General features: G+C 39.9%; 2 protein-coding genes across 2 annotated transcripts; both read left to right on the forward strand.

Moving 5' to 3' along the window:
* Nucleotides 1-2,914: 2,914 nt before the first annotated feature.
* Nucleotides 2,915-3,871, forward strand: LOC310662119 (olfactory receptor 10AG1-like; the record flags this gene model as incomplete). Its single annotated transcript, XM_083408887.1, has 1 exon — nt 2,915-3,871. The coding sequence occupies one exon, from the start codon at nt 2,915-2,917 to the stop codon at nt 3,869-3,871; it is 957 nt and encodes a 318-aa protein (XP_083265013.1).
* Nucleotides 3,872-7,228: 3,357 nt separating this feature from the next.
* LOC310662120 (olfactory receptor 10AG1-like) lies at nt 7,229-8,185 on the forward strand (the record flags this gene model as incomplete). Its single annotated transcript, XM_083408888.1, has 1 exon — nt 7,229-8,185. The coding sequence occupies one exon, from the start codon at nt 7,229-7,231 to the stop codon at nt 8,183-8,185; it is 957 nt and encodes a 318-aa protein (XP_083265014.1).
* Nucleotides 8,186-11,768: the final 3,583 nt, after the last annotated feature.

The raw sequence follows: 11,768 nt of genomic DNA on the forward strand, positions 1-11,768 counted from the left end.
TGGCTACAACTGTGGGTGAGCTCCAGCAGCCAGTGCGCCCCACAACAGCCAGTGCTCCTTCCACAGTCAGGCTGGAGTCGGGAGGCCACCCCGAATAACTACAGCCATGTTGAACCACAACTTCCACTCCCTTCGAAGTTGGTCTTCATTTGCCTTAGATAATTATCTAGACTGATGAAGGACTGTGTATAACTCAAGTCCTTGTATAGTGTACTGGATGCAGCTGTTGGTATGCATACAATGCACTGCATGATCCACTCCATTCATGTTATTCTAATCAAACATGACTACCTAGTCTTTTTTATCCATCCATTAATTTCATAAAATTTATATAACTGCTTGGTTGTAGAAAAAACCTGAAAGAAGTTTGAATCCACAGGAAATTAGATGGGTGAAATTTAGATTGCATTGAAAAGCAGTATTTTCAATTCCTATAAAAATGTGAGGTTTCTGGAAGTAATTGTAATTTCTTGCATCACCCAAGGATTAAATGCATATTTTTTTTGTTAGCCATTCGTACCCCCATGGATTAGTTAGCAGAAAATTCCCAAACGTATTCCTTCGAAATTCAGTTGCATGAAGAATGAGATCACATATATGAAAATATCTTTGTTTGGTGCATCATGGTGCACCGCTCTGACGCACGAAACGGCAGTTACTTCTTTTGCAAAGTAAGATTTTATGGTAGTAAGGTATGATTGTTACATCTAAGTCAAAGAACTTTTGATCACAACTGTGTTTTAATTCTGCTATGTTTGTCTGTAATGCTTTTATAGCTAGATACTGTTAGGAGAATCTCAACTGTGATATATTCTGTCATTTATCATCTATCTCTATCTATCATCTATCTATCATCTATCTATCTATCTATCTATCTATCTATCTATCTATCTATCATCTATCATCTATCATCTATATCTATCTATCATCTATCATCTATCTATCTATCTATCTATCCATCTATCTATCTATCATCATCTATCTATCTATCTATCTATCTATCTATCTATCTATATCATCTATCTATCTATCATCTATCTATCATCTATCTATCTATCTATCTATCTATCATCTATCTATCATCTATCTATCTATCTTCTATCATCTATCTATCTATCATCTATCTTTCTATCTATCACCTATCATTTATCATCTATCTCTATCATATATCTATCTTCATTTTTATTTTACAACCAAGAAAATTCAAGCCATGAAAGAAACGAAGAAATAAAGGAATATAAACGATTCAAAGTGTGTGTTTTTCAGTGTTTTACCTTACTCTACTTACATAGCCACAGATCGCACTGAAGAAAAGTTGCAGTGCTCATAGAATACAAGCAATGGGACTTCAGTTTCATTTTCTGATCACATGTCCCCCCCCCCTTCCCCCAGTGTGCTCCATAAGGTCGCTGAACCTCCTAGAGCAGGTTTTGAGGGTGTGTGGGTGCTTCAGGGGAATCTAAGTTCCCATGCACAAGTGGAGTCTCTTCTGTGAGTGGAACAGCAGTGTTGAGTACAACCCATTGTACCTGAGTGCTTTCCATTTCATGGCTAATAGGACCCCTGACCATTAGGTCCAGTCATGACCGACTCTGGGGTTGCGGCTCTCATCTCGCTTTATTGGCCGAGGGAGCTGCCATAGAGCTTCTGGGCCATATGGCCAGCATGACTAAGCCGCTTCTTGCGAACCAGAGCAGCACATGGGAATACCTTTTACTTTCCCGCCGGAGCGGTACGTATTTATCTACTTGCACTTTGACGTGCTTTCGAAATGCTAGGTTGGCAGGTTCATGGCTAATAGACGATTGCAATTTGAAGTCTGCTTCACCAAACAGTTCAGATGAGCTGATACTGAAGCATGCTGTAAAACATGGGTGGAAGCTCTGTGGGTGGCCCCCAGGTTTTAGTGGAATCCGAGTTTCATTGTCCATAACTTGAAATGAAAAATAGTCCACTAATAGTTGGAAAACCAAAGGTTCTTCATCCCAGCCTTAAAAGCTTTGATGCAAGGTGCAAAGAAATTAGTTTGTTACTTTAAAAATAATCTGCATGAATGAGTTCTGGCAGCATCAATAATAGCAATGTGATGGTCTTGAACATGTGACAGCTTTTTTAAAATGTTGTGCTTTGCTGAGATATAATGTGGCTCTGTACAGTGATAAAACACAACTGGTTATAACCGTAATCCAAATGCATGTACAACTGGATCAAGTTTACTCTTTTATGCTTTTTTAAGGAATTCATACAAGGCATCAGAAGCATGGTGGATTATTGCCCATGAAATATTATGTAACAATAGATTTGTTAATATTTAAAGAGCTGCATCATTGACGACAGTTTTTGGTCAACAGCAAAAAAGCATAACACTGCTTCTTTCTTGCACGTTTTTCTCAACATGTACATCTGTACACTAGCAATGTGCATGCACTTGGAGAGAGCGGGGATATATGAGGAAGCTGAAAATGGAACAAAATTGTGTCTACACAGTGCTCATTGAAAGATTGAGAAATATGAAGGGAACTATGGGAGAATTCTTGAATGTATTGGTTTTATTTCCAGGGAGAAAACCAGTTAATTTAGTATTCCAAACTCTGAGAAGGAATTAAGGAAAATTTGGGAACTTTTTTGCCTCCAGTAAGATTATCCCAATTACACACGAGAAAGTTTCAATGGCTGCTAGTCATAATGGCTTTATCTTACTTCCATTGTCACAGACAGTAATCCTATTGGGAAGAGAGCTATTGCATAATTGTCCTGTTTGAAGGCTTCCCGTAGGCTTGTGTTTTACAACAGTGAAATTAGGATTATGCACCAGATGGGCCTTTTGTATGCTCCAGCTAGCTCTACTATAATTACCTGATTTAATACATGATTTGTATATATCTTTTCCTTTCCCATACAGGTTAAGCATTCTATGGAACAACTAGGTGAGAACGAGACCAATCTGAATGAGTTCATTCTGGAGGGGTTTTCATATCTTGCTGAACTGCAAATCTTGCTGTTTTTTGTTTTTCTGATGACATACATAATCACCTTGCTGGGAAACATGCTCATTATTCTGCTCATAAAACTCAACCCTTCTCTTCAGACTCCCATGTACTTCTTCTTAGTGAACCTATCATTCTTAGAAATGTGTTACACCACTAGTGTGGTGCCCCAGATGCTGGTACATTTATTAACAGAGCATAAAAGCATATCCCTAACAAGATGTGCAGCCCAGATGTATGTCTTCGCCATGCTGGGGCTGACAGAATGTTGCCTCTTGGCAGCTATGGCATATGACCGCTATGTTGCCATATGCCACCCATTGCACTACACAGAAATCATGAATCACCAAGTCTGTACACAGTTGGCAGCCGCAGCATGGATTATTTGCTTCTTGGTACAAGTTGCTCAAACAGCATGGATCTTCAGCTTACCCTTCTGTGGTTCTAAACACATCCAGCACTTCTTTTGTGATTTCCTACCAGTGATGAAAATGGCATGCACAGATACCTACAAAAATGAGATTCTTGTCATGGCAGTGTCTATTATTTTCATTATGAGTCCTTTCCTGCTGATCATCCTCTCCTACATCTGTATAATTTCAACCATCCTCAAACTTCCTTCTGCTAAGGGAAGGAGAAAAGCCTTCTCCACTTGCTCCTCACACCTCATGGTGGTGACACTATTTTTTGGGACAACCCTCTTCACCTACTTAATACCCAAGTCCAGCTACACTCCACGGAGTGACCAAGTAATTTCTCTTATGTACACAGTTGTCAGTCCATTTTTGAACCCCATAATATATACCCTAAGAAATAAAGAAGTGAAGGGAGCATTTAAGAAGACAGTTTCATGGTTGCTCTCTGTACAGAACCCAACAAGTTGAACATCTGAAGCATGGAGTATGGCAACAAGAAAAATAAAGAAAAACAGGACATATCATTTTTGATTAAATGGCTGTAAATATATTGTTATGGTCTAATTTATAACAGTTATTACAGACATGAACCTGATTCCAACCTAGCAACCTATATTGCCTGTACCTCAGTGATAATTTTGGAGTGATTCTTTGATTTAACCATAAATCTGTACCTTCTTTGATGATTAGATTTCTTATACTGTTTGCTATACAGGAACCTCTACAGCATAATTAGTTTACTTCTACTTGTATACTGTATTTTTCCTATTTAAAAAAACTCATACTCAGAGACTTACTGTATGGAATTTGAACAGGAACTGGGGATTCTGAAACAGGTTGGTACTTTCTGTCAGGTGAGTTCTGAAAGAGTTGGGAAGGATAATCTGCCAATTATTCTTCCCAACCTTTAGAAATCTCTGGAAGTCTTAGTGGCTAGGCATGTGGGTGGTGCTGTGGTCTAGACCTCTGAGTCTCGTGAGCATGTCATTAGGAAGGTCTGAGGTTTAAACCTGCATAACAGGGTGAGCTCCTGTTGCTCTGTCCTAACTTCTGCTAACCTAGCAGTGCGAAAGCATACCAAATGCAAGTAGATAAATAGGTACCGCTGTAGCAGGAAGGTAAATGTTGTTTCCATGTGCTCTGGCACTTGTGACAGTGTCCTGTTGCAGCAGAAGTGGTTTAGTCATGCTGGCCACATGACCTAGAAAGCTTTCTGTGGATAAACGATTACACCCTCAGTCTGAAAATGAGATGAGCCCCCCCCCCCTGTCACCTTTGACTGGACTTAACTATCCAGGGGTCCTGGATATGTCTACCTAGTAGACATAGAATATCAGACCAGGGAATCAGCACTCATTCCCCTTCTAACTAGTTTGACATTATTCTTCTCTCACTAGAAGACACATCCTCTTCCTACTGGACTGAGGTTTAAGTATAGTGTTCCCCCACAACTCCACTACTCCTACACTAAAATTCAGCTTTCCAGTTCTCGCGTTTCTGCATACCCTTAAAGACAATAACCTTTATCTTTCAATCTAACTCCCAGCTCAGAGACTGCCTTCTCTGGCTGTAAATATTCCTTCAGAGTGGTTTTCACACAACTCAAGAGGTACTACTGTCGAACAACCCAATGCCAGGAACTCATTTTTGGCAGCACTTATTCTTTGATATCCCTCCACTAGTAAAAATGGTATGCATAGACACCACCAAATATGCTGTCCATTCTTGCTGATCATTGTGTCCTACATCCATATGATCTAGGCTACCCTTAAATTTAATTCTGATCCTCACACTTCATGGTAGTGAAATTATTCTATGGGAAAGCCTAATTTGCCTCCATTAGGCCCCTGTCCAGCTACACTCTGAATATCTGTAGAATGGAGTACAGAAAAAAAAAAAGTAAACACCAAAGACGGTTCTACTTATTAAGGGGATGTAAATATTTGATTCAAATACGGCTCGTGGCTGCATTATTGTAGGAAGCCAACCAGATCCCAACCCAATGCAACCTGGACTGTCTGTATATCAGTGATCATTTGTCTGTAAATCAGTGATCATTTGGGAGGGATTCTTGTTTTTAACTATAAATCCACATGTGCTTTGATTATTTCTTTTTGTAGACTGTTTGTTGTACAGGAACCTGCTTTTTACATGTGTCTTACATGATTATTCAACAGCTGAGTGTGAAGCACGCTCAGTAACAATGTTTTTTCCGGTTTATTGCTGTCATCCAGTTGACACCTTTTCTCAATAAATCTTAGGCGTTTCATTTACTCAAAGACCTAATTCTGACACACACAAAGTGTATGACCACGTTTTAGATTTTTACTAAAATATTCCCCTGTGGAGAAGGCGGTGGAGAGTATCTCTCCCACACACATTAAGTGCCACCCAAGGCTCTACTGCCACTGCAGCTCCAAACACCCTCCTTCAGTGATGAGGTTTTGGCACTGAAGACTGTCTTTGTTTCAGCAAGTGCCATTTTGTGGCTACAGCTGTGGGTGAGCTCCAGCAGCCAGTGCACCCCACAGAAGCCAGTGCTCCTCCTACAGCAAGGCTGGAGCCCGGAGGACAACCCAAATAACTACAGCCATGCTGAACTGCAACTTCCACTCCCTTCGAAGTTGGTCTTCATTTGCCTTAGATAATTATCTAGACTGATGAAGGACTGTATTATAACTCAAGCCCTTGCATTGTGTACTTGATGCAGCTGTTGGTATGCATACAATGCACTGCACGACCCACTCCATTCATGTTATTCTAATCAAAGATGATTACCTAGTCTTTTTTATCCATCCATTCATTTATTTATTTCATAAAATTTATATACTGCTTGGTTGTAGAAAAAACCTGAAAGAGGTTTTGAATCCAGCCCCTTTTACCCACAGGAAATTAGATGGGTGAAATTTGGATTGCATTGAAAAGCTGTATTTTCAATTCCTATAAAAATGTGAGGTTTCTGTAAGTAATTGTAATTTCTTGCATCACCCAAGGATTAAATGCATATATTTTTTTGTTAGCCATTCTTACTCCCATGGATTAGTTAGCAGAAAATTCCCAAATGTATTCCTTCGAAATGAAGAATGAGATCGCATATATGAAAATATCTTTGTTTGGTGCATCATTGTGCACCGCTCTGACGCACGAAACAGCAGTTACTTCTTTTGCAAAGTAAGATTTTATGGGCGTAAGGTATGATTGTTACATCTAAGTCAAAGAACTTTTGCTCACAATTGACTGTGTTTTAAATCTGGTATGTTGGTCTGTAATGCTTTTATAGCTAGATACTGTTAGGAGAATCTCAACTGTGAGATATTCTATCTTCTAGCAATCTCTCTCTCTCTCTCTCTCTCTATCATAAATCTCTATCATCTATCTATCTTCATTTTTATTTTACAACCAAGAAAATTCAAGCCATGAAAGCAATGAAGAAATAAAGGAATATAAACGATTCAAATCAAACTAGGGTGGTTTTTCCAGTGTTTTACCTTACTCTACCTACAAAGCCACAGATCACAGTGAAGAAAAGGTACAGTGCTCATAGCATTCAAGCAATGGGACTTCAGTTTCATTTTATGATCAAATGCCCCCCCTTCCCCGCTTTATCTTACGTCCATTGTCACAGATAGTAATCCTATTGGGAAGAGAGCTATTGCATTGTTGTCCTGTTTGAAGGCTTCCCGTAGTCTTTTGTTTTACAACAGTGAAATTAGGATTATGCACCAGATGGGCCTTTTGGATGCTCCAGCTAGCTCTACTATAATTACCTGATTTAATACATGATTTGTATATATCTTTTCCTTTTCCATACAGGTTAAGCATTTTATGGAACAACTAGGTGAGAACGAGACCAATCTGAATGAGTTCATTCTGGAGGGGTTTTCATATCTTGCTGAACTTCAAATCTTGCTGTTTTTTGTTTTTCTGGTGACATACGTAATCACCTTGCTGGGAAACATGCTCATTATTCTGCTCATAAAACTCAACCCTTCTCTTCAGACTCCCATGTACTTCTTCTTAGTGAACCTATCATTCTTAGAAATGTGTTACACCACTAGTGTGGTGCCCCAGATGCTGGTACATTTATTAACAGAGCATAAAAGCATATCCCTAGCAAGATGTGCAGCCCAGATGTATGTCTTCGCCGTGCTGGGGCTGACAGAATGTTGCCTCTTGGCAGCTATGGCATATGACCGCTATGTTGCCATATGCCACCCATTGCACTACACAGAAATCATGAATCACCAAGTCTGTACACAGTTGGCAGCCGCAGCGTGGATTATTTGCTTCTTGGTACAAGTTGCTCAGACAGCATGGATCTTCAGCTTACCCTTCTGTGGTTCTAAACACATCCAGCACTTCTTTTGTGATATCCTACCAGTGATGAAAACTGCATGCACAGACACCTACAAAAATGAGATTCTTGTCATGGCAGTGTCTATTATTTTCATCATGAGTCCTTTCCTGCTGATCATCCTCTCCTACATCCGTATAATTTCAACCATCCTCAAACTTCCTTCTGCTAAGGGAAGGAGAAAAGCCTTCTCCACTTGCTCCTCACACCTCATGGTGGTGACATTATTCTATGGGTCAGGCCTCTTCACCTACTTAATGCCGAAGACCAGCTATACTCCACAGAGTGACCAAATAATTTCTCTTATGTACACAGTTGTCAGTCCATTTTTGAACCCCATAATATATACCCTAAGAAATAAAGAAGTGAAGGGAGCATTTAAGAAGACAGTTTCACGGTTGTTCTCTGTACAGAACCCAACAAGTTAAACATCTGAACCATGAAGTATGGCAACAAGAAAAATCAATAAAAACAGGACATATCATTTTTGATTAAATGGCTGTAAGTATTTTGTTAAGGTCTAATTTATAACAGTTATTACAGACATGAACCTGATTCCAACCTAGCAACCTATATTGCCTGTACCTCAGCAATAATTTTGGAGTGATTCTTTGGTTTAACGATAAATCTGTACCTTCTTTGATGATTAGATTTCTTATACTGTTTGCTTTACAGGAACCTCTACAGCATAATTAGTTTACTTCTACTTGTATACTGTATTTTTCCTATTTAAAAAAACTCATACTCGGAGACTTACTGTATGGAATTTGAACAGGAAAAGGATTTAATTCACAACAAGAATAATAAACAGAAATAATACAGGAGTTGGAAATCTTCAAAGAAACAGCAGACTATACACACAATGAACTCATCAGATGTCACAGGCTTTTCAATAATTTGGTTAGTGTACAGCTTTGATTTGCTTCAGTTACTTAAACTTATCACAGACATTGTACTGTTTAGGTTTCAATAACTGGGAATTCTGAAACAGGTTGGTACTTTCTGTCAGGTGAGTTCTGAAAGAGTTGGGAAGGATAATCTGCCAGTTATCCTTCCCAACCTTTAGAAATCTCCAGAAGTCTTAGTAGCTAGGCACGTGGGTGGTGCTGTGGTCTAAACCACGGAGCCTCCTGAGCTTGTCAATCGGAAGGTCTTAGGTTTAAACCTGCATAACAGGGTGAGCTCCCATTGCTCTTACCCAGCTTCTGCTAACATAGCAGTGCGAGAGCATACCAGTGCAAGTAGATAAATTTCTACCCCTGCAGCAGGAGGGTAAATTGTGTGTCTATGTGCTCTGGCACTCGTGACAATGTCCCGTTGCAGCAGAAGCGGTTATTCATGCTGGCCACATGATCTAGAAAGCTGTCTGTGGATAAACGATGACACCCTCGGCTTTAAATGTGAGATGAGTGTACAGCCCATAGTCACCTTTGACTGGACTTAACTATCCAGGGGTCCTTTAACTTTTAACTAGTTGACATAGAATATCAGACCAGGGAATCAGCACGCATTCCCCTTCTAACTATTTTGGGATTATTCTTCTCTCACCAGAAGATACATCCTCTTCCTACTGGACTGAGGTTTAAGTACAGCATTTCCTAACAACTCCACTACTCCTACACTAAAATTTAGCTTTCCAGTTCTCGCATTTCTGTATACCTTAAAGTCAATAACCTTTATCTTTCAATCTAACTCCCAGCTCAGAGACTGCCTTCTCTGGCTGTAAATATTCCTTCAGAGTGGTTTTCACACAACTCAAGAGGTACTACTGTCGAACAACCCAATGCCAGGAATTAATTTTTGGCAGCACTTATTCTGTGATATCCCTCCACTAGTAAAAATGGTATGTATAGACACCTCCAAATATGAAGTTGCTGTCCATTCTTGCTGATCATTGTGTCCTACATCCATATGATCTAGGCTACCCTTAAATTTAATTCTGATCCTCACACTTCATGGTAGTGAAATTATTCTATGGGAAAGCCTTATCTGCCTCCATTAGGCCCCAATCCAGCTACACTCTAGTGAGTGACAATATTATTTATTTTATAAACACTGTAGTGATTCCTGCTTTCACATATACCCTAAGGAAAAGAATAAGTGAATGGGGCATTTGAGTCAGTTATAAAAATCTTCTCTGCACATAATCCAACCAAGAGAACATTTGGCAACAGAGTTCTGAACATGCTCATAATTCTGATTGTGAAACTCAACCATGCCCTTCAAACTCCCATGTACTTCTTTTTGGTAAACCTATCTTTCTTAGAAATAGGTTACACCACTAGTGTGGTGCCCCAGATGTTGACACATCTGTAAACAAAGCATAAAAGCATTTCCAAAGCTAGATGTGCAGCTCAGATGTATGCCTTTACCTTCCTGGGGATGACAGAATGCTGCCTCCTGGCAGCCATGGCATATGATCACTATGTTTCAATATGTCATCCATTGCATTACACACTAATCACGAATCACCAAGTCTGTACAAAGTTGGCAGCCACAGCGTGGATTATTTCCTTCTGGGTACAAATTGCTCAAACAGCATGGATCTTCAGCTTATCCTTCTGTGGCTCTCAACACATCCAGCACTTATTTTGTGATATCCTACCAGTGGTGAAAATGGCATGCACAGATACCTATAAAAATGAGATTGCAATCATGGCAGTGACCATTTCTTTCATCACGAGTCCATTCCTACTGATTATCTTCTCCTACGTCTGTATAATTTCAACCATCCTTAAGCTTCCTTCTGCTGAGCAAAGGCGGAACGCCTTCTCCACTTGCTCCTCACACCTCATGGTGGTGACACTATTTTTTGGGACAGCCATCTTCACCTACTTAATACCCAAGTCCAGCTACACTCCACGAAGTGACCAAATGATTTCTCTTATGTACACAGTTGTCAGTCCAGTTTTAAATCCCATTATATATACCCTAAGAAATAAAGAAGTGCAGAAAGCATATATGAAAACAATTGCAAGGGTCTTCTTTCCACAAAACCCAACTAGCTGAATGTCTGAAGAATGGAGCATAGAAAAAAGGAAAAAAGTAAACACCAAAGACGTAACTACTGATTAAGGGGATGTAAATATTTGATTCACATGTGGCTCGTGCCTGCATTATTGTAGGAAGCCAAACAGATCCCAACCCAGTGCAACCTGGGCTGTCTGTATATCAGTGATCATTTGGGGGGAGGGTTCTTGCTTTTAACTAGAAATCTACATGTGCTTTGATTATTTCTTTTTGTAGACTGTTTGTTGTACAAGAACCTGCTTTTTACATGAGTCTTACATGATTATTCAACAGCTGAGTGTGAAGCACACTCAGTAACAATGGTTTTTCCGGTTTATTGCTGTCATCCAGTTGAAACCCTTTCTCAATAAATCTTAGGCATTCATTTACTCAAAGACCCAATTTTGACACACACAAAGTGTATGACCACGTTTTAGATTTTTACTAAAATATTCCCCTGTGGGTAAGGCGGTGGAGAGTATCTCCCCCACACACATTAGGTGCCACCCAATGCCCTACTGCCACTGCAGCCCCAAACACCCTCCTTCAGTGATGAGGTTTTGGCACTGAAGACTGTCTTTGTTTCAGCAAGTGCCATTTTGTGGCTACAGCTGTGGGTGAGCTCCAGCAGCCAGTGCACCCCACAGAAGCCAGTGCTCCTCCCACAGCCAGGCTGGAGCCGGGAGGACAACACGAATAACTACAGCCATGCTGAACCGCAACTTCCACTCCCTTCGAAGTTGGTCTTCATTTCCCTTAGATAATTATCTAGACTGATGAAGCACTGTGTATAACTCAAGCCCTTGTATAGTGTACTTGATACAGCTGTTGGTATGCATACAATGCACTGCACGACCCACTCCATTCATGTTATTCTAATCAAACATGACTATGTAGTCTTTTTTATCCATCCATTCATTAATTTCATAAAATTTATATACTGCTTGGTTGTAGAAAAAACCTGAAAGAGGTTTTGAGTCCAGCCCCTTTTACCCACAGGAA

This window comes from Podarcis tiliguerta, assembly GCF_965153285.1.
Source record: "Podarcis tiliguerta genome assembly, chromosome: 13".
NCBI lineage: Eukaryota > Metazoa > Chordata > Lepidosauria > Squamata > Lacertidae > Podarcis > Podarcis tiliguerta.